Raw genomic sequence first — 23529 nt, 5'->3', positions numbered from 1 at the left:
AATGACGACAGGGAAGCGACGGCAAGCAGCCAATCGTGTACAGAGTCAGTTGAACTAGGCCCGTTGATCACGCCTCTTGTGCTGAAGAAAATTACGCTTCAGCTTCCCCAGACAAACGTGCAACCAACGAATGGCTTGGTCTGGTAATAGCCAGGCTAAGGCACAAAAGCAATGGCATAAAAAGTGTAAATACAACCCCCTACACTCTTCCTAATGGAACACAAATTGCCAAACACTTCATGACCTTGCATTAAAAAAAAAAACAAACAGGTTGCTGTTTTTGCATGTCAAGTGGCATTTTGTACAGGCCATTTCGACAGGAAAGACCATATCAGTAGCGATGATCCTTCCATAGGTAATGATTAGGATCATATGATGATGTCATGATGCTGTATGTCAAATCATAAATAACATGATGTAGTTCAGCTTGCCATTTCTTTGCCCCTTCCCCTATCACAAGTGATTCATACTGGTATAACACAATGGCCTCTATGGCCAGTGTGGTAAATGTAGGTAAATTCAACTACATCTGATACTTGGACTATTAAGGGACGACCAAACTTGATTTTTGTGTTGTACTTTAGAGTGGCCAACAGGAGTTGACTGGTGTATGTATGTCTCACTGATTTGGATTTGTTTAAATAAACATTAGAAAGTAATGTAAAAGCATTACTGGCGTGATTTATTTTTCATTCCTGTTTAGAAACCTCCAATTAACTTAAATAAGTAAACATCATCAACATTAGTAAGATCAAATATAACATTACAATTTGCAATTTGCAGTGCACACATAATGAAACAGCTAGCAGCTGGCTCAAATAGTAGTTGGAGGAGGATAAGGACGCTAAGGGGCTGACTATCTATATTTTTGTAATGATGAATAATACCTCACTTTATTCTAATTCAGTACTATTATTTACTGTTCAAAAAGGTCAAAATCCCTGGGAGACATTTACAATATACAAAATTACAGAACTAAATGTGTAACTGAACATTTTTAGCAGTTAGGGAATGAAAATCTGTGGCTCAATTTCAACCTACGCCACGGAAGTGTGATCGACTCTGTTCGGCCCCAAGGACTAAAGGACACCAAGTATTCGGTACAGAGAGTAACCTTGGAGTCTTTTCACTCTGAAATGTGTCCCAGCATCTTAATATGGGACGGAGGCGATAGGAGGAAAATCAATTAGAAAGGGAACCCACATTGGACTGAAATTGGGGGATATTTTTAGATTAAAGACAAAAACTAAGATGTGAATAACTCTGGGAATTACCAGTAGCTCAGAGTAGAGTTTCTTCATCTCCTCACATTTCTTCGACAACAAAGAGATATCCGTTTTGTACTTCCCGATGGCCATCTGTTGCAAATGAAGGTTTGTTTTTTAATTGGTCATGTTTATTCATCAATTTAAGTCATTAAGTTTCAAATGGGTTTTAGTGAATCGAAGTTCTCTCTTGGAGGGGCTAAACAGCATATTATATAGCTGGATTAAAATAGGGGGAAAATGTTTGATATTTATATTCTTCAAGCATTACAAAAAAGCAGAACACCGATATTATACACAAAATCCAGACAATTTCAACATCGGAGAATGAGAGTGTGCATGGTTTAGCTAACAGGAAGGTACTTAGCATTTGATTAGCATACTTCACCTTTAAGTCTTTGGAGAACTTTTGATGTTGATCCATGCTATTTTCTTTTTTGTTCACTTTCCTGTAGTGCAAGACTTTCTGAAGCTCATTCTTCAGGACTGCAAGGGTGACACACTTGAGTTACCATCCATCATCATTTGACCCAACCAGCAAATCAAATACAGGTCTCCTGTCAGGTTCGTTCACAAGCTGTATTTTTTTGTCAGGGTCAACTGTTGCATTATCATGTCATATCAGACACATGGTCAATTGTAAATTAAGCTAATGCAAATTATAAATGGAGCTAGGCCACTTATTTCAGACTCAAAAGGTTTGACAACACGTCAGTGTTGTTGCCATCCGGTGTGCATAGTCAAAGTGATAACAACAGTTTGTCAATCTGCATAGATACATGCCGATAAGAAGAAAACTGTAAAAGTAACTGGAGGTTATTAGGGCATAATATCTATAATAAGGACTGACATCATACCTCACTGACCAATGCTGAAATCATGAGCCTGACCAATCATAAACGTTTTATCTACCAGGACCCGGGTCGTTGACTGTGCCCAGGTCAAAACTATAGGAGACCAATAAGACTTATCATATTTAATAAAAAAAAAAAATTGGAAAACTTTGATGGATGTCTTATAAAAACATCCACCCATTTCCCAGTTTGGATACGGGTGACCAGGGACTCTAGAATGAGTACAAATTAATTCTTCAAGCGAGACAGACATTTATATTTTGGTTGTAAGACTTCGCTATCCTACCACTGCCCTTGTCTCCAGAATATTTAGAATATCTCTGATGGATCAGACTGGGGAGTCATTTGTTCTTGTCGTCTCAGCAGATGCTAAGAACAACAGTCTGGGACAGAGAGAAGTAAAACCCTGATTCACTCACCGTCTACTTCTGCAGTCAGTCCTTTGATGGATGCTGTCCAACAACAGAGAAACACATGATCGTGCACACACACGCACACACACACAAAGGAAAAAGATACAAGTTTTAATTATACCAGCCTCCACCCAAAAGAAAACAAAGAATAAGTCAATCCACGGATTTCTCCAAGTTTGATCAAAATCTAACTTATACCTCCTGGGACAGTTTCAAATTCTTCCAGCTCCTGGATAAGCATGAGCATGCACGGTTGGTGCAACATGAGCTGCTCCACAAGGGCGTGAAGCAAGGTGAAGGTCCGGTCTCTCCCGCGGAGCTGGGCGAGCTGTGAAGGATGAAGAGAGAGAGGGTTCAGAGAGGAAAGGACCCCGGGCACGCAACGACCTGGGGCGAGACCTTAGGGGGAATGCCCCCCTCACAACACACACAGGCAGCAAGGCAGTAAACAGACAGGGATGTTGGTGTGTGCAAGAGCAAGAGCATTCATTCACAAAGGGATCAATAAAGGGTAGCCTCTTCTTTGCCCCAAGGGCAGGGCGGCTAGAGGCATGTGAATGTATAGGTTGTTTACCCAACTGTTTTTGTAAACTTGTTGGCAGAGTGCTTTTGGGCTACCAACAAAATGTTCCAGCAAAATGAAATACAATATAAAATAATCCCATTCAAATAATCCCAACCATAGTCATCAGAAATGAATCACATTCTGATTGTAAAAAATCTTGAATAATCATATTCTGATTCATTGATATCGTCTTTTGCGTTGATTATGAGTATCATAATGTATTAATCTGGAAAGCCTGCTTAAAGACACACATGGGGATGAGTGACACTGGTAAGCATGCAATCGTGACTTCCATTTCGCCCAGAACCCGCCCCCTATTGTGGTGATGGACAATCGACTCATTGACCTATTCCCCCATCAGAATTGTGTTTGAAAGGAGAGGCAAAGTAAATGCAGAGTCGCTCTGCCTCTTCTGACACCACAGGTGGGCGTGGGCACGCCCACCTGTGATGTCAGAAGAGGCCGTTTTTCAAAATGGCTTGTAACATCTAGTCACACTCACAGCGGGTGGTATGATATGTAACCTTTAATAAAAGAAAGCCTGTACCCAGGTCCGCCCCCCATAGGCCCGGGCGCCTTACTTTGGATAAGGAGGACAGACGGAACCCTTTGGCGGCCGTCTTCCCGGCGTTCTTGTTGAGGAAGTTTCCGACGACGAGCAGGTACTCCAGCATGGCGACGAAGGAGCCCGAGCCCAGCAGCTCCGTGCACATCCTAATCTTCTGCTCGATCAGCTGAAACACAGAAGCGGAGGACGTCACTGCTGATGATGCCCTCCAAAGTGAACTGCTGTTGACCTGCGGGGACACCTTTGTTTGTGGGGTTGGAGTGGATCGGAGAGAGAAGAAAAATACAAATAAACAGCCCAAACTTGTTTTCCATTTTCCGTTCGATCGGCGTAAGCCCTTGGCTGTTAAGAATAGCCCCGGGCTCCGCTCTTCCACATCATTATGGTGCTTCTCCTGCTCAGCACCTCTGTTCGACTCATTAATGGAATCCTCTTCCACTTCAGGATCTTTGATGTCTTGCACGAGTTCATATTCTCACATGTAGTCCTGTCGACTTTTAATTTGCATTCGAGAAGGCCAACACTGATCAACCTCGATCAACCCCAATTAGTTGAATTTATTTCAGGGTTTTGATTGATTAAAGTATTCTGTAGTACACACTCATTGTATATAACATCTTCTCCTGCTCATATATAGCTGCTTATAGATAGTTATGAGCAGTTGTGGCAACAAATGCCTGCCGTATTCTAGACAGACCAAAACACTACTTATAATTGTATTATATCTCCTTAGTTTGTTTCCTTGGTGATGACGGCAATCAGAACAAAGCGAAAAAAATGGCTAAATTGTTATGTCTCTCCAAGAAGAGGGACCTTCTGTGTCAGAGCACATGTTTTTGGGGCTCAGGCTGCTCAAGTTGGCTCCTCCGTTGCAGCTCAATAGACAACTTTATCCAACAGAACTGGCTGGAGATGTAGAAGATATTAAAGAATATCTCAGATTTAAATTTTGTTGAGGTTGAAGACCTGGGGTCTCATTTATAATTTACAGACCGAAGAATTGTAAAGTGAGAGAACGATTATGTTTTATCATCGCCCTTCATAAATTTAATTTCAACCCGTATCATGCGTTAAATCCTAATCAGAATAATTTAAGTCAACTGCGTTATTTCTCAGTTATTACTCCAGAAACATCTCCTTAGAATAGAAATAAAAAAAGATTCTCTATATTTAATCCCGTCACTCCATACTGTCCACTGACGGCACGACTGCATGGAATAAAGCATCTGTCCAACATGTGTCAATAACCTAACATTTTTATGTGACACTGTAAATACACAATCAAATGTCAATTAAATCCCAAGTGTGGAAAACCAAGCCACACTCCTCATCACAAACGTTGTCCGTTACTCTTGATGCTTTTCATGACAAATCACGCATTAAAAAGGGGTTATGTTCAAGAACATTTTACGTGGGTGATTACAAACTGATTATCCAAGGTGTTCTCGGTCAGTCTTATTACCGTAACCCTATAAATACAGAGGTCTGCTAAAAATATGGTAACTCTATGTCAGACCACTTCTTTTTTTAATTCTGGGGACTTGTGCGCTCCGTGCTACTGACAGAGTTCACTGCTGGCAGAGCAACATGTTGGCCACTCACTCTGCTTTTTGTTTGTTGGCGATCCCAATCCCTTGACCGCCAAACAAACTACCTTTCGGGCCTCCATCTCACCCACAAGTGTCTCCACTTCAACCTGCTTTTCTCAGTACTTCTGCCATTGTTTCCGACAAGACATAATACTTGCATCTGAGGTCTGTTTTATATGCAGATCGAATTCATGAGGTCATTTGCATTGACCATTTATGGTTAAAAAGGGGCGTGTACAGGGCGGAACGTGAAGCTGATTCAGCTGCGCACACTTGTAGGCACTCTGTGATTTATAAAGCAAAGATTGCGTACGGTGTGCGTACGCAGGGTTTATAAATCTGAATATTTTTTGGCGCACGCAAAACTTGGCTTCTGGGCGTACGCCCATTTTTAGTAACGATCCCACGCACAGTTTTATAAATGAGACCCCTGGATTCTATAAATGTGGTTACGCTCACAAAACATTAGCCTGTTCACAAGTGTTGATTGAAAAAAATAATGTAATAAAGGGAAAGGGGGATAAACATAGATGGTCAATGTAACGATTTGTTGCGTTCACGTTCATTGATCGACAGTGATACATTGTAAGAAGCGTAAACAGAATGAAAACAACAACAAACTGTGTTTGGTTCCCAATCAATTTGTCTTTCTTTGATGATTGTGCTTGCTGAATATTATGACGCTGTTTATAGATAAAGGGTTTTCAGGCATTTCTTCCGTTTCCCAGCAAAGGAAGGTTTTTAAAGTGCCTCTTGTGCCAATCTGCATGAATACAGAGCACTCAAAAATAATCGAAGTCAAACTGAAAGTTGGAAAAAAGCTTTTAAGCATTAATGCCACTGGTCCCACAAATGTCCTTTTGATTTAGGACTAAAACCATGATGTATCTGTACATTAACATTTGCATTACAGAATTTGCATGCATTAAGGCTTTTCTTTCTCCTCCTGTGAAGGGATTCTTCGACTTTGAACTTCACGAGATTCGGGGCCAACAGGTTTGGTTTTGACACGGTTCACTTTGATTGGCTGAGAGGAGGAGGAACTCACGGGCTGCAGGTCCTTCATGCTCACAGGAAGCTCCCTCAGGGTGAGCAGGATGTCGAGACGCCTGCTCAGGTAGGAGATGTTGCACATCTGGAGTGACACATGTTGGAGAAGGTGAGAATGACATGTACACATAGAGACAAACACAAACACACACACCATCACACACACTCACACACTGCAAGCATGCATACACACAAATACCGTCTGAAGCAGACCCGCGTTTGAGAAGGTGACACCCACTATTTGTGTCTGAATCTTTTTTCAGACACACAAACACACAGATACCTGTATGCTTGCACACACACACACACACACACACACACACACACACACCACACACACACACACACACACACACACACACACACACACACACACACACACACACACACACACACACACACACACACATCCCTACACACACCTACATTAGACACTGATCAAGTTATGTCCATCACATTATTCAGATTTAGTTTGAAAAGCATTGAGCTGAAACCTCGGGTGCTTTTATTATGGAATGGCTGCTGCCCGGTCGTACGGACCAAGGACTTCTGGCTCCTACCGTGGTGGTGGAAGACAAGCCTGTCGACAGGCGGATTTATCAGGGAACACACACGCCTGACACCTTGAATCAACCGGCTGGGCTGCTCCACCCTTTGTGATCTCTCTCTCTCTCTCTCTCATCCTCTCATCTCCTCTCTCTCTCTCTCTCTCTCTCTCTCTCTCTCTCTCTCTCTCTCTCTCTCTCTCTCTCTCTCTCTCTCTCTCTCTCTCTCCTCTCTCTCTCTCTCTCTCTCTCTCTCTCTCTCTCTCCTCTCTCTCTCTCTCTCTCTCTCTCTCTCTCTCTCTCTCTCCCTCTCTCTCTCTCCTCTCTCTCTCTCTCCTCTCTCTCTCTCTCTTTGTTGCCTCCTATCAGAGAAGGACTTGAGATTCCAAGCTAAACCCATTCATCCATGTTTTATATCAGCACATCACAAAATCACTAATTAAAGGGGCAGTGTGTAGAATCTACTGGCATCTAGCAAAACACACAAGGAACAAATCAATTATAAGATAAGTAAGTATGTTTTAATACGTGCAAGTTCCCGTGAAAGAAAGCAATCTTTGTGTTTTCATGACTTTAAAATCAGCCCTTTATATCTACTTAGGCAGCAGAGGACCCCTCTCCCAAGGAGCACGCTATGTTCCATGCCATGTCTTCTGCAGAAGCCCAGAACGGCCAAAAGCCTCTAGAGAGGACTCGTTTTTGATTCACAATTAATTCAAGCGTTTTTAATTCATAATCGCTATCTTACTTGTCAGCTATGACTTTTGAGTTTTATGGGCTAAATAACTAATTACAGCTTATGAATCAATGAATCTGTTAACTCGACACTTGGCTACTCTATGCTGTCGCAGGCGATGAAATCATTTGAAGGACCAGCTGCCCCCATACACAATGCAGGCCAGTATAGGCGTAGCTTCTCCGACGTTGCTGGAAGGGAGAGGTGGGGCCGGCGGTTATTTGGTCGGTTGCAATCTGCAACCTCACCTCTACATGCACCTGACTCCTACACACTGCACCTTTTATCAAATCCATTGAAGAAAATAGAGAGAGCTATTGCACTACGTATTAGCATGGACAAAGTGGACCACGTCCGCTGGACTGTAACAGCATGGCCACACTTTAATCCACTTGTCTTTGAAAGGATAAGGTCAAAACCCTTCCATTTATATACCATTTTTCCACTTAAACTACAGCCTCTGTTTCTCTCTAAGGAGGGAGCAGACCTTTTATATTGAAATGCATCACAGAGTTACAGGATTCACCGTGCAATTTGTTATTCTCTTGTATTGTTGATAATTACACAGGTTTAAAATTAAGTTATGGCAGAATATTTCTGCAATTGCCTATTGCAGAAATAAAATGCACATAAATCCTAGCGACAGTGATAATCACCTCATTACCAAACAGCGAGAGTGGGACAGAAATGGACAGTACTCTAGTCCGTAACTCGGGTGACTTTTGAGGTATCACTTCAATTTGCACTTCAACTCCCAAGAGGGTTAAAGATGTTACATCTAGCTTGATTAATCATGGAGTCTGAAGCACTCATCCAGCAACCACTTGCTCCCTAAATAGTCACACTTTCCCACATCAGCGCACACGCACGCGCACACACACACACACACACACACACCAACACACACAACACCCCCCACACACACACACACGACCACACACACACAACCCACACACCACACCCACACCACACACACACAACACCCACACACACACACTACACACAAGACATCATCCCACACAACCACACACAATCAACCTTCTCTCTACTGTTTCATAATTTTGTTTATCGGCTGGTGTCGTAACCATAGCTACTGTTTATCATCAATCCTTCTTCTGCCTGAATGTCAGATCTTCCTGAACAGGAATGTCCATTTATGGGTCTGATTGCGCGGCACCTTGTCTGCTGACCCTTGACCTCCGCTTGCCGCTATGGGGCACTGGGGTTAATAATTACTTCTAGGGGCCTTGCGTTGTTCAAGGTTGTTCCATGTCAACACCCACCTCCATCATGTATCGGTCCACAATGTGCAGTTCAGCCAGAGGGCCCTTGTGGGATTTATACATTTCCACATCGTCAGGGGTGGGAACATACCTTCAACAGACACCCACACAATTATTATTATTATTATTTATACTACAACAAATAACAATAACTCAGGTCTGCATCAGGCATAGGGATCCTTAAACATATAAAAAAAACTGTTTAATAATAAACAGAAGAAATGAAGTGCATTACAATGTTCTTATTTGAATCTTAATTAGAAAACTCAAAAATAGCATTTACACACGGTTATAGCATTTAGCAATTATAATAAAATGATATATTTAGTAGTAAACTTAAACCCCATACCAAGTGGCTGCAGGGCTAATAAGAGGCTAAAAGAATGGGGATTTGTCAATGTTTGCTTGTCTAACAGGTCTGCACAAATAAATGAACGATTTTCACTGTATCTTACCTACACTTGTCTTGGTATGGACTTTTGTCATTTGAGTGCAGTCCAACCCCAGAATTCAATTTATGTGAGGAAAGGGGTATGCATCTGTTCATTCCTATTGCGCTTCTGTTCGGAAGAGTAGTCCTTCTGGAGATATTATTCCCTCCCTATACATCTCAGGCAGTGGAACAAATTAAAACACAACTTTCCTTTTCATAAACGAGTTGAGACGTGGGAGTCTCTGGACTGTGTGCTACATTAGATCCCTGGTCCACACTGGGTCACTTTAACCCAGTAAACTAAATGGTTTGAATGTTTTTTTCCCCCATACCCACTTACCATGTTAGGTGTATATCAATAGTGTCCGCGTCCGTAAATATCCAAAGATCAAAGATTTATGAGGAGGCCACTCTGGTAAAAAGGTTGTGTTGTTTTTAGTGTGGGGATGGCTTTAAGAGTACGGGCCAGTCACTGAGCTGCGTGAGGCGCTAGCAGGAAGGTACATGTGTCACATTGTCCTGAATGGATAGAGCCAGGTGTCCTGAACTTTCTCATTCATGCCAAGGGCCTGCATGTAGGGCCAAGGAATCCTGGCTAAAGCACCCTAAAGCATCACCTTAGTTTAGGTCACCATCCTATTCAGGTCTGCAAAACAAGCTACATGGTTTGGTTTTAATACATGCAAGCTTTTGTGTGATACTTAAATTGTATGCTTTTAATAAATGTATTCATTAAGATCTTGTTGGATATAATTATTATTGTATAAACAACCTTCAATTTGTTGTTATATTTATCAAGAGGTTATACTATCAAACTAATTCTGAGGGTCAAAGTTTCATTGCTCGCTTAGGCCCACGGAAGAAAATCAAACATACTCAACCTCAAGGATCTTACTAAGCAGCTCAAGATAACAATTCTACTAAGCAGCTACAGCTAACAGGTCTATGAAGCAGCTAGAGATAACTGCTCTACTGCGCGGCAAGAGCAACTCAGCAGGCAGATTCACTATGTTTGCAGCTAGCGTTTTAAGCCCAAACCATAGAGCTCCATTGTGTTAAAGGGCTAAAAAAAGTGTTTAAAAAAAGAAGGTGTGAGAAGATGGTTGAAAGCCAATGTGTGTGGTACCTCCTGAGGGAAGCGATCTGCTCGTCAGAGAGTCCTCCCTCGGCCTCGTTGACTATGAACAGTTTGTCCTTCAGCTCTCCTGGTTGGACCCGAAAACTTTTGAGGAAAATGTCTGGAGAAGAAATAGAGACAACAAAAAGACTACCTCTGAATTCAATACACATATGCAGACAATAGAGAGGTGGGCAAATAACATCCTGCCTATGCAGAAGGTTCTTTCTCCAAAAATAAAACTACATTCAGGAGACAAGGGTGGTTTTGCTTTCTTCCTTCGTCTCAGAGGTCTAGGGAGAAGGGCTCTCATTTGCATCCCATGAAATAAAAAGTGCTGTAATCTTTTTTGTTCCACCTAAAATCCCGCCTTGAATATGCAGGAGCTGGCAGACATACAATTCATTAGTCTGGTGAAAAGACTCCATTGAAATCAATGGGATGAGAAACGTGGGAGCCTGACATGGAAAGTCAAGATTTCTTGGTGCAGGTGAATATCTCATAGTTTCACAGACCACTTCTGGCAGCCCTGCCTGGGAGCCGTCTAACCGTTTGTGGAAGTGGCTGAGGATTTCTTTTTGGATTTAAACAATCCATGGAGCATTTTAACAATCCATGGTGAAGGGTTGAAGGGACTAACTTTGATTATGTGGTAACAATAGGGAACTATTGATATAGAATCAGTTATGCTTCAAAAATAACTGATTGTTTTATTAGGGCCATCCACCAGTGAGGGCATGTCTTTGTTTGTATGTAGCCTATTTGAATAGGATATGACGTGTTTGATATTTTCCACACAGTAGAAATCCATCTCAACTTTGATGTAAAGGCAAAGTTATACCCATGACAACATCGATGAAAGAAGATCATTTCTGACAAACTTCACATTTAATGTGATGAATTTAACTTTGCACAATGGCGTCTCTAAATGAGGCCGGAGCAGTGACTTTGAAATCCTATCACATATTAAAGAGAAAATGTACATATGATATATAGATAAAAAAAGCCTGAGATTTTAGAGTATGCCTAACCCTAACACACACACACACACACACACACACACACACACACACACACACACACACACACACACACACACACACACACACACACACACACACACACACACACACACACACACACAGCCAAATGAGCAGAATGTACCACCCTGGGTAGAGGAGGACACAGGTGGCCTTCAAATGACCCACAAGACGCTCCTCACTCACGAGACGGACACATTGGATCATGGCTCTCTGTTCACAGGCTTCATTAGCCAGGGTACTCAGGTGCCCTCGCGGGAGATTACACAACCACAAAAATCTGTCGCAATGAACGCACAAGATTACAAGCACGGGTAAAAGACGACAGGAGAACTAAACAAAACGCCACAGTGGTTTGCTCATTATGAATGGCGTGTTATTGCAACTTTCTAGCCCTCACAGGGGTGACTGGGGTTGTTTGTTTTGATATATTTCCTATCACTGACAGAAAGGATTTGAGTTCCCCGTAGCAACGGAATACCAGGTGAGTGATTAGCCTTGGCATTATTTGCATCAGTCATGCCAAACGTCCCCCTACATTTGTTTTCAACGCTTTATTGTCATTAAGTTAAGTATCTGCTTGTCTTCTCTGTGCCAAGTGCTTGGAACATCAAAAAAACATCCCAGTTTTAACCCCAGAGGAATGCCTCTTTTAATTACAGCCATGGAGGCAATACTGCCCCAATAATGCCATATTCTAGCGTCATGTGGCTATGCAATAAATCTTTTGTACTGGATATTACCTGAGGCTAAGGGTAAGGTGATTAACTCAGACTAATTCAGCTATGGATGATATATTGTAGATCCCAGGCCAGCTATCTTGTTGATACGGCATGGCTTGTCTGCCTGCATGCATGGGATTGTGTATAAGTATATATCAAGGCCATTTGAACAAAAAATAAGTTATGTAAGAGGGAAATATTTGAATGAACAAACATATCTACAACACATTAGTAGTAGTTACATAACCAACAAGAAATTGTCATTGTAGAAAAGGTTATTTCCTTATTATCTGACACAATCATATTATCTTGGGGTAAGGGTCAGGGTTAGGTCTAGACTAGACGCAAAGAGAGTTTCTATATCTGAGGGTAGGAGGATCTGCCAATCTGAGTATTTCATGCATCACACAACAAGCTGCTGTCAATAACACAACAATCCACATTAATATTGGATCACTGACTGCACCATAATGATGAGGCGGTCTGCCGACCCGTACCAGAGGTATCTGGACCTCTTTGCAGATCCTCTGCACCTACTCAGGAACAAAGAGTTCTCCACATGTTTCTCTAGTAATCTGGCTATATTTAACTCCCATGAGATGCAGAGGATTGCATGGACCGATGTGATGCATGGCGATGTGCAGGTCCAATAGGTTAAATGCTGCCCCCTGTATGCAGCACAATGTTAATACCATAATGTGTAGACTAATGTGTAGATCAATATGCAACTTTGAGCTGCTGCGAGTGAATTGTGTGCGCGTGTGTGCGTGTGAGAGAGTGAGAGTGAGAGTGAGAGTGAGAGAGAGAGACGCAGGATGGATGTGGGTGGACAGCCTCTATAAATTTAGCAATGCACATTGGAATTAAACAAAATATGACTGATGGTTGCTTTATCAAAATACACTGGGTGGTGTTAAAGCTCATCCCAATCTCATCATAAATTATGCCCTTGCAACCATCATTGGTTGTTGTGGCTGTTCAATGAATCCAAATGTATAAAACATTCATACACACTGCTCAGGGACACTGTTCACAGCCCTACTTTAGTCTGTTTCTTGGTGCTAATTATGCAATGAAAGTCAAAAACAGACAAGAATATAAGTCAAACATTGTTACATTAATCTGTGTGAGCTAGTGCCCTCTGGTGGTGTTAGAATGCATTTCTTTCGATGACCACAACAAATGTTAAATAAATTATGATTGGATAAATAATAATACGGCATCATGATTTTGAGGATTTGATGAGAAGACATTTACATTGGTCGGTCTGGGACCCATGAAGTAGTGTCTTATCTTATTTTACTTACTGAAGTTGTGTGCAATCTTTGCGTTGAGCATAATATGCTGAACATGTGATGGCTCTATTGCACCAAACTTTCCCAAATCTTGAACAGCAAACTGTTCATACAAGCGCTCCGTGTCAAGCTCTACCTTCCGAGCGCTCCGATGCTTCCAAAATGACTTGTCAATCTGCCGAACAGAAACCACATCAATATTAGGCAGAATTCATTATTTTATAGTTTTAGTCATTTAGGACATTATGAAAAACAAAGCCAGTGGAAAAAAACGCCAAAGGGAAGTGAATCTGTGGAAAGTGAAGATGATTGTTTAGTAACTACGCGTGTTCAATCTGTTGAGTAATCAACAGAAACTATGCAAGTTTCAGTTCTATTTTCCAGGATACTTTGGATGGAATGAGGTCTGTTTTCAGTCACCGAAAAACCACTCGCACTGAGATGAGACTCTGTTGAGACTTGGAGAAATGATCCCCGCTTTCAAAGTACATTTTACAGATATGGCAATGTGGTAGCTGGGTATGGCATTCAAACTGGCCACTCACTGTGAATAAACATCCAAAATCATTGAAATCATTGTTTTTTTGCACACTGATACACTGATGATAAATCCGTTCACGATTAATTATAAACAATGACCAAATAGACGACCTGCATAATAGCTAACATTCCAACTGTCATTTGGATGTGACGTCTCCATGTATGAGCCCCATTGATGATGAAGTCGTACCTTATCGGAGCCAACCTGGTCCCAGTGGAAGGCCTTGGTTCGTCGTTTAGGGGGCTGCACCTTGGGTTTCATCAGCGGTAATGGTGGCGGAGGAGGAATCCGAAAACGCCTGGCTGTTACCTCTGACTGGTGGCCAGGGGGCGGAGGGGGAGCAGGGGGCAGCTGGCTGAAGGGAGAGGGGGTGGTGTCGGCGGGCAAGGGAGCATGGGTAGTGGGTGAGGGACTTGGAGGGGTAGGTGTAGGTCGAGGAGAGCTGGGTAAGGGACTAAGACTATTGGATGAGGGAGTAGCAGAGCTGGGTAGGGGACTAAGACTATTGGATGAGGGAGTAGCAGAGCTGGGTAGGGGACTAAGACTATTGGATGAGGGAGTAGCAGAGCTGGGTAGGGGACTAAGACTATTGGATGAGGGAGTAGCAGCTGGGTAGGGGACTAAGACTATTGGATGAGGGAGTAGCAGAGCTGGGTAGGGGACTAAGATATTGGATGAGGGAGTAGCAGAGCTGGGTAGGGGACTAAGACTATTGGATGAGGGAGTAGCAGAGCTGGGTAGGGGACTAAGACTATTGGATGAGGGAGTAGTAGAGCTGGGTAGGGGACTAAGACTATTGGATGAGGGAGTATCAAATGTGGGTAAGGGTGTAAAAGGGGTGGGTAAGGGGCTAGGAGAGCTGGGTGAGGGACTAGGAGGCATAGGTGCAGGTCTAAGAGGGGTAGGTAAAGGTGTACAAGGGGTAGGTAAGGGGCTAGGAGGGATAGCAGGTGAGTCTGACACAGGATCATGGAAGTTGGGGGGCGTCTCGTCGACCCCCTGCGATGCTGGGTGAGGGTTGAGGTCCGTGGGTACGGTCTCCGTCTCAGGAGCTGCAGGCATCGAGATGCTGCTCGGTGTAGTGGTGGGTTTGGTGTGTTCGGCCGGCGAATCGTCCCCATACCCACTCTTCACGACGGCTGCTGGAAGACCGCCGCCACCTCCGCCACCACCACTGCCTACGCCAGATGTGTCCTCATCGCTAAGATCTGCAGCCTCATAGACGGCTGGAGGGTAGCCGTGGTCCGCATCTCCCGCCTCTTGACGACAGCGCTCGCTGCCAGACTCCAAGAGACCCGTGGCCACTTGGGGCCAGACTCCCTGAGTCAGGGAGTCTGGAGTGTAAAACAACTGGGACTTCCTCCTCCAGTCCTTACAGAGCCTGCCCACGGCCTGGACCCAGGCGTCCCTTGACTGCACAATGGACATGGGACCCATGGTCATGGCTGTGATGGGCACACGGAATCTGCAACAGCATGTGGGGATGCGGTCGTGGCAGTTAGGGTTGCAAAAATCCGAAGAATCTATGGCTGTGTATAAGCTGCGCTATCCTAATGCCTGGAAGAACAGGGAAGTGAGAGCATATGCTTCCTTGAAGCTCGGACTATAAACATTTCAAATTCCATCATGCATGCTGTACATCTTTCTTCTTCGTGATGAATGAAATATAAATAACAAGAAGCCTATTTTGATAAGCTGCCGCTGTAGCTGTGTAGTGCCTTGACTCGTCGTTACAGAGAAGTAAGATGTACTGCATGCACGAATACAATGTGGAAATGCTCTGAAGTTTTAAATTCCCCGCTTCACAGAAGGGGAACGCTTGTGCCTCGTCCACTTCCTTGCAGCTAATGCACAGCTGCATAATCGCCAAATTTCTACGTACAACAGTGATTTTGTTGTCAAACAGACATATTTTTATGTTGGGACCAAGAAAACAGGCCATGTTCCTTTAAAGGACAGACCGACCCCAGCACCAGCGTGGAGCTTGGTAGAAAGAGGAAGAGAAAGTTCAAATGCCAAAATATGAACACATTTGGATATTGACTCCATCACAGCCTGCCAGTTAACAGTATTAGCTGTGAGACCCTGAAATGTAAACAACAAGATTATGACTATTATGAAGACTGGCTCTGTGCGGGCTACTCACTGATACTCATTCTTGTGTGTGATCAGTGTGAAAGTGTCAAGGCTGTGGCTTCGCTCCACGCGTGTGTCTCCGTCCGACAGGTGGAGGACCTTGGAGTTGTTGAAGGTGGGGGTGGACTCTCCTTGGGGCAGCACTGCAGGACGTCCCGCGGGCAGCAGGATGAGCTGACCCGGGTGGAGCTGGGCTTCATACCTGGCGGGGGGGGGGGGTATACTATGGTGTCATAATGCAACTTTGTGATTGGTTCCTCCCTAATGTATAGGCATGCAAGGGACTTGATACCATGCTTTATATCCGGCTGCATTTGAGATAGCATAATCACACTTTTTCGGTGGCTATTTAACCATGTTGTTCTCCTTTTGAGGAAAACGTCAAACAACCTTTAGAGTGTAGGCCTATTTTACAGAAGTGAAAGTATCCATTTCCAAATAATCGTTGTGCAAAATGACCCAAAAGAGAATTTGCCATTCATCATTTAAAGACCTCAAGTTGCACTGAAAAATTAAGAAATCACAATGCAAGACTATTGAATCACCCGCTGGACCAAAGGATATGGTTGTCTTTTCGTCTAGTCGAGAGGTCTAGCAGGTTTTATTGCTGGTGGAAGGTCAGAGTGCACGGGTTTGAGTCCCGTGGTGGAGAACTGGAGGCATCCCAAAGAAATTTGCTCGCATCAGTTCAAGCCGTCCTGATTTCAGTTAAATTAGCACGTTGTATGCTCTATGTGAGGGCAGCAGAAACATTACTATTGGAAGAACATTTAAGCCTGCGAATGTGGAAATAAGGAAACACGTTGGAAAAGTAGATTTTTACTTCTCATTCTATCCTTTTAGGTGGGATGCATGGTACTCATCCATGACATATGTATGACGTTGTAAGGCCTATACCTCTTGAGTATTATTTACCTGATTATTTCAGTTCCCATGAGGTCTGAAAAAAAATCTTTACAAGATTGGTTCTGAAACAGCCATGGCTTTCAAAGCATTTCAAGTCATTTGTACCTTGTAAATGGGCTCAACAAATGATGCAATCCTAACCCAGTTGCATGCTTTTTCTATCTTCAGCACTCAGGTTTCCGTTCAGTTTGCGTTTGTAGTCCCTGTAGTATTGACTAATCACGTTTGAGCAGGCTTTGGGTCCATGAGTTCAAAGATGTTTGCTCTCTGTAATCTTGAAACTCAGACTATCGTCTGAATTTATCTTTTTATAAAAATATATAGTTTATTTATTATTTTTCTTTCCTTTTTTTTTTTATTATTTCTTTTACTTTTTATTATCAGGACCTGAAACACAGACACAATTCAATTACCCTTTGGCCCCAGAGGTAAATTTTCGTCAGACGATAGCCGATGGTTTACGAGATTGGGTGTATGTTATTGAGATTGCCGTGTGTGGCCTATACATTCTCACACATTCACATGCATTTAATTCCCAACTTAAAAGGGGAGTGAAAAGGCACTGAGCCAGAGGTATTGCCAAGGTTTTAGAGCATCCATACTTCACCCATTTGAATGATGCCAGGCCTCCCCTGTGAAGGAGCAGGACCCCCTCCAGAATGCATTTGGAGGGTGTCGGAGACTGTGGGTGGGCTTCTGACATCACCTCCACGGGGGGACAGTAGATGTTTCCATAGATAATCTGATTCACAAGCTGCATCATCTACAACACAAAGAGAATGGCCTGAGGGAACGCCAAGAGGGGGTGTTATTCATGGAACCGGCTGATGATGAAAAAGTGAGGTTGAGTCGAGTTTCAACCAAAACTAAAATAACCTGTTTATGACTCGGAGCACACACCCTGCCATACCGTAGGGCAGTGGTTTCCAGCAAATGGGGTGGCATACCGGTTGCCTTCAGGCAAGGATGTGTGCTGAGAATTTTCTAGTGGGATTCAATAAATATTTCCTGATAGAGGTAACAGTGATGCTAGTCAGCGATTGAACAATAACATGGTTTTTCACCGATCAATCATTGTCGATTCATCATTCCACGGACGTTAAGGTTGGAGATCACGTTGTCTTGCTTCGTTTTAAAACATTTATTTGACAATTAATGATCCACCACCTACCACCTTTTATAAGCAATGTGCTTTCTGTTAAGTACCGTGAAAATGTCTACTGACGTCATGCTAGTAATAATATGTGTGAGATTTGTTTTATGATCCTTCCTTACGACTTCAAGTTGGTGTGCCATTTCAATTCTGGTTGGTAAGGTTGGTAAGGGTCGGACCCAACTTTGAGGTTAACTGATTGCTGGCTGATCACTGGCTGATCCTCTGGCCAATCGCTGGCTGATCACTGGCTGATTGCTGGCTCATTCCCGGCCGATCGCTAGCTAACGCCATGTTTTTAAAGATCCCATGGCATGCTACTTTATGAATGCTTTTATATAGCTGTTAGTGGGCCCCTAATACAGTACTTGAAGACGTTCAAGAAATTCAGCCTTGGTGCAGAATAACAGCCACGACGAGCCAGTCCCATAATGAGCTTCCCACCACCGCCCCACGGCGCTGGTGCCTCGGCAAACCTCATAAAGGGAAATGTTCATGCCATGGGACCTTTAATGAAAATTTGTAATAAACAAATGGAAAAATGTAGTTGTTTTTTTTTTGTAATTTTTATAAATAATCAAAATTTAAATAGAGGTTGGAACAGACAGCCTAATGACTCAAGGCCACAAGCATACTACTCCTCCTAAATACTTCCTAAGTACACCGGCTTGAAAAAAGGTCTCGGGACCATCTGCCTTCGGCGAATATTCCTGACAGCCAACCAGCCGAGCAGCCCCGTACACGTTTCAGAGGGTTTGCAATGACCTGGGGGTCAGTGACCGGAAGCTCACCTTGTGCTTGTCCTCCAGTGACGTGGCCTCCAGCTCGTAGTCATGGTGATCTCGGAAGGAGATGGAGAACCTGGAGCCCGCGCCGTCATCGCAGTTCTTCACCCGCGAGAAGGGGAGCTGCCGGTTGACGATGCCTTTCTCTATGCTGCACACCATCTGGGTCTTGAAGTCAATCTGCAATATGTTTACGTGACAGAAGTATGGGAGCAACATGCGTTATTGGGATGTGTTCTGTGAGGACTATGGGGAAGAAATTGACGGCCTAACAGAATGCATTACCCATTACATCAATTTCTGTTATGATGACATCATGCCATCCAGGGTTATTTGTTGCTTCCCTAACAACAAACCATGGATAACCAGCAGCCTGAAGGCCTTACTAAATGAGACGACAAGACTTTCAGGGAGGGCGAACAGGAATACAATCAAAGAACTTCAAAAGGAATGAAGTGCGGATTAAGGAGGGAAAGAAGCATATCGGCTGAAACTGGAACAACAGTTGCTGCAGGATGGAGTGAAGCACGTATGGGCTGGAATGCGAAAGATCACGGGCATGAAGCAGAAGGGCAGTACACTGCCTGATGGTGAACTGAGTCTGGCCGATGATCTAAACAGATTTTTCAACAGATTTGACTGCCCTACACCACCCCAGCCGCCCCTACCTGGTCTGCTGACCAATGCTGCTTCCTCACCACCTCCCCTCCCTCTCTCCAACACTCCTGAGATGTCACCTGTCGGGAGTCCCCTCTTCTCACCTCCTACTCCACCAGCAACCCCACCTATGGCTCTCCATACTGCCCAGGTTAAGATTCTGCTGTACAGGCTGAAGCCAGGAAAAGGGGCCCGATGACATCAGCCCAAGGCTACTGAAGACTTGCTCTTCAGAGTTGTGTGGTATTCTTACCACACCTGTTCAACCTGAGCTTGCGCCTACCGAAGCTGCCAAGGCTGTGGAAAACATCTTGCCTGGTACCTGTCCCAAAGAAGACCCATCCCACACACCACAATGACTACAGACCAGTAGCGCTCACTTCACATATCATGAAGACATTTGAGAGACTTGGGACCCTTTACAGTTTGCTAATCAGCCTAACATCAGTGTCGATGATGCCCTCATTTACATGCTGCAGAGGGCATACACACATCTGGACACCCCTGATGCATCTGTAAGGATAACATTCTTGACTTATCATCTGCCATTTAAATACCATCGCCACGTCTGCTAGGGGAGACGATGGGAAGATGATGAAGGTTATCCATTACTGGTACTGTGGTGTTTGGACGAAATACTTTTATCTCAGACCACAGTATGTGCGCCTACAGACACTATTTCATGCACCTCCTCCGCAGCACAGGGGCTCCACAAGGATCTGTGCTGGCTCCATTTCCTGTTACCATCTACACAGCGGAATTACCCAACCACAACACTAACATCCTGCTTCTTGCAAAAATATTCAGACGACACAGCTGTTGTTGGCCTCATTAAAAGGGGGAAATGAGGAGGAGTACAGGAGTACAATAATCTCCATCTCAACACCACAAAGACAAAGGAGATAGTGTGGAGTACAGGAGGGGGAGGAAGGAGGAAGGACTCAACCAACACCAATCAGCCTCGGGGGGCACTGTGGTGGGGCGATGGTCGCCACCCACAAGTACCGTGGTGTGCAGCGCGACAGTGAGCTGGACCTGGGAAAGTCATATGGAAGGCGTGTCAAGAAGGGACAAAGTAACTCCTTTTTCTTGAGGAGACTAAGGTCATTTAACATCTGCCACACCCCTACTGTGCACTGGGTCTACCACTCAGTGGTGGCCAGTGCTCTGTTTTTCGTTGTGGCATGTTGGGGAGAAGGCAGACTGGACAAGCTGATCAGGAAGGCCAGCTCAGTGGTCGGGGATGAGCAGCTAAAGGTCCAGCAGAGGCCAGCAGAGGCCAGAATCCTAAACAAACTGGCCTCAATAATGACTAACCCCACTCACCCACTCCACGCCCTGAAGGTGATCAAGAACAGCAACTTCAGTCAGAGACTAAATGCACCAATGTGCAAAACGGAGCGGTACAGGAAAGTCCCGTATACCAGCTGCCATACGGTTTTACAATGCACAAAATAACTTTGCACTTTGTAAGTGTTTATTATTGCATTTATTGTTTATTAGGTATCTTAAGTATTTAGTCTATGAGGAGGAATAGATCAGTGTTTGTTATGTCTGTCCATACGCTGTTGTTGTGACACTGTAATTTCCTGTAAAGGATTATTAAAGGATCTCTCTATCCATCTATCTATCTATTATTTACCTGTATTTTGCTTTGGATGGAACATCCAATGAATGATTAAATGTGAATTACTATTGTTATTGATGTTGCTGTTGTGTTTATTTATTTTGTTGTTATTTTTGTTTATTTTATTTGTTCCTAGAGTACTGACTTAACTTTGTTTCTTCTCGATTTTATTTTTGCTCTTCATTGCTCTGCGCAAGGTTTGCACAGAGCTTATCAAACATTTGATAAAATAATCTTCAATATTAGCTTATTATGGTTAACCAATACAATACACGTGTCCAGAGAAAGTCTTCCACTGTATGTCTGTCAACCAGAGACTTCACTCAGTGAATGGTTTAATATTTATACAGTGAAATGCTCACCTGGAGGACTCGCTTCTGCCATCTGTAACGGCCATGTTTGTGAACGCTGAAGTTGTATTGTGACTGTGGCTTCACCTGTAGCACCCAAAGAAAAGCAACTGTCACGCTAATTACTGTAGGTTCAACCCAACACGTAATAAAGTCAGTAATTAAGTCATTCAACAGTAATAAAAGACCCAGTGAACCCCAAACACATATTCTATTAATTCACCAGTGTTCTCATTCCACCTTAAACAATGGGTTCACTCTTTAAATAACTTCACTTTGAAAGATATTGGAGTTGATACATCTAGAACAGTGTTTATTTAGAAGTGCTCTCTCTGGGAGGGCGAGCATTTCTACAACAATTACAACATCAATTCCAGGAATCTCAGAACAGGGATCTAACAGGAAGAGCAACATATTTCATGTGAGGTATACCTTCAAAGGAACAAAAGATACCAAAAAATATGTAAAGTCTCATCCACACAGAAATATAAATACATGCTAATAAAAACAGTCCAACAGGCTTTTCTTGAAGAGTTGTGATATGCATGTTGTCTTATTCTCCTACCTCCTCAGCCTCGTCCATTTGCTGGAGCAACTGCTTCCTCTCTCTCTCGGCCTGGTGCAGAGCGTCTTCGATGGACAGCTCACCATTCTTCACCTTGTTCATGATGCTCAACTGCATCTCGTTGCTCAGCTAGCAAAAGAGTAAATATGAATTTCGAAGACTGAGTCCAAAAAAATATCAGAATTTCGCATCACTAAATCTATGAAATAACTACCCACACATTTCCACATACCAGATAGAAATCTGGCATTGTGAAATTAAAGCCCAATGAAATAAAAAATATATATATACTATTAAATTTTTTTTCATTTAAATATTGATTTACTTATGTATGTATTTGTCAATGTGTTTATTGGTTGTTTGTATTTGTTGGTCATTTGTTCATTATAAAGATAATGTACTGCTTTCCCACGCATCAGGTTCTGCATCTACAAGGCAGGAAAAGGGCAATAAAATGTATACAATGGTTGCTATTTTCTGTGAACTTTGTACATTCATAAACATGCTGTTGTTTCTGTGTTTAATGACAGTGAACGAGGAAGTCACAAGAAGTAGTCAAAAGAAGAAGTGTCCTAGAGATTAACTCTCGTGTAGCGACTAGCGAGTGGATAGGATATTATATTGTCACATGGTGGTCTAGCTACAATTACTTTTATTTAGCATGCTAAAACGTGATTGTTAGCAGACACTTTTTTTTTGCCATTTAACGCATGGATTGTAGACACGCTAAGTGTATGTATGTATTAAGCTCTGTATTATACCTGTGGCAGCTCTTCGGTGACTATGTCCATCCTGAGGGGATATTCCCTTTTCTTGAGTCCTAATCCTTGCATCGTGGAATATGAAAACAAAAATTAAATCAATAAAACGTCTTGCAAATAACTCGGCTACCTGAACTTTTCGGAGGGATTAGTCCAGTTGACTGAGCCTGCTTGAATAGCCTTCCCCTTCCCAAATTCCAGGTCTGCATGGTCTGAGATTTCACTTCTACAATAGAGTTTTACATTTCTCCTTGTCCACGCCCACAAACAAGACGAGGCTTGGTCCAGGGGGGAATCTTTCATGAAATCTCAGCAACCATGTATGACATGCAGAGACTTGTCGCTTGCATTATTTTGGGCGCAACAGCATTATGAACACTGCTGTTGTCAATCTGGGGATTCCCTCACGTGTTGGCAGTTATATTGAAATGAATATGAAACTATTTTTTAGCCACGTGGGTTAGAATGGCAAGGCTTCTTGCAACCAGATCTGAACATACTGTAATGACCTCGCCGGTGACATAACGATGTCCAGTCATGAGTACTTGAAGGAACTTTAATGTTACAAACTGA

The 23529-nt window shown here is 43.2% G+C and overlaps 2 protein-coding genes across 2 annotated transcripts in view; both read right to left on the bottom strand.

Moving 5' to 3' along the window:
- The window catches only part of LOC130383476 (formin-F-like), a 19125-nt gene extending 4766 nt beyond the window's left edge, over window positions 1-14359 (bottom strand). Inside the window, exons 1-10 of the mRNA XM_056591428.1 lie at window positions 14206-14359; window positions 13488-13650; window positions 10428-10539; window positions 8869-8959; window positions 6303-6389; window positions 3679-3831; window positions 2731-2860; window positions 2539-2571; window positions 1654-1751; window positions 1275-1358 (exon numbers count right to left, since the gene is read on the bottom strand). Of these exons, the coding sequence (XP_056447403.1) occupies window positions 1275-1358; window positions 1654-1751; window positions 2539-2571; window positions 2731-2860; window positions 3679-3831; window positions 6303-6389; window positions 8869-8959; window positions 10428-10539; window positions 13488-13650; window positions 14206-14277 (1023 nt within the window). The 5' untranslated portion in view covers window positions 14278-14359. The remainder of the gene's footprint in view (window positions 1-1274; window positions 1359-1653; window positions 1752-2538; window positions 2572-2730; window positions 2861-3678; window positions 3832-6302; window positions 6390-8868; window positions 8960-10427; window positions 10540-13487; window positions 13651-14205) is intronic.
- LOC130379063 (uncharacterized) lies at window positions 14322-23529 on the bottom strand. Its single transcript, XM_056585685.1, has 8 exons — window positions 22957-23529; window positions 22196-22324; window positions 21643-21717; window positions 19003-19176; window positions 17661-17821; window positions 16163-16354; window positions 14934-15481; window positions 14322-14371 (listed from the first exon to the last, which is right to left on the bottom strand). Exons 1-8 carry the CDS (start codon window positions 23026-23028, stop codon window positions 14322-14324), a joined length of 1401 nt encoding a protein of 466 aa, XP_056441660.1. The 5' UTR covers window positions 23029-23529.

Source organism: Gadus chalcogrammus, chromosome 1 (assembly GCF_026213295.1).
Source record: "Gadus chalcogrammus isolate NIFS_2021 chromosome 1, NIFS_Gcha_1.0, whole genome shotgun sequence".
Classification (NCBI taxonomy): Eukaryota; Metazoa; Chordata; class Actinopteri; order Gadiformes; family Gadidae; genus Gadus; species Gadus chalcogrammus.
The sequence above is the reverse complement of the archived record's forward strand: the minus strand, read 5'-3'. Positions and strand labels throughout refer to the sequence as shown.

Bases quoted from the DNA above. Each gene is read 5' to 3' on its own strand.
- LOC130379063 (XM_056585685.1), bottom strand. From the start codon at position 23,028: ATGCAAGGATTAGGACTCAAGAAAAGGGAATATCCCCTCAGGATGGAC. The intron at 16,355-17,660 runs GTATGGATGCTC...CCCCCCCGCCAG, and splicing joins GCATCATTCAAATGGGTGAA to GTATGAAGCCCAGCTCCACC. The intron at 14,372-14,933 runs GTACACCTTTAC...CTCTCCCTTCAG, and splicing joins TAGCCCCTTACCTACCCCTT to CCAGCTGCCCCCTGCTCCCC.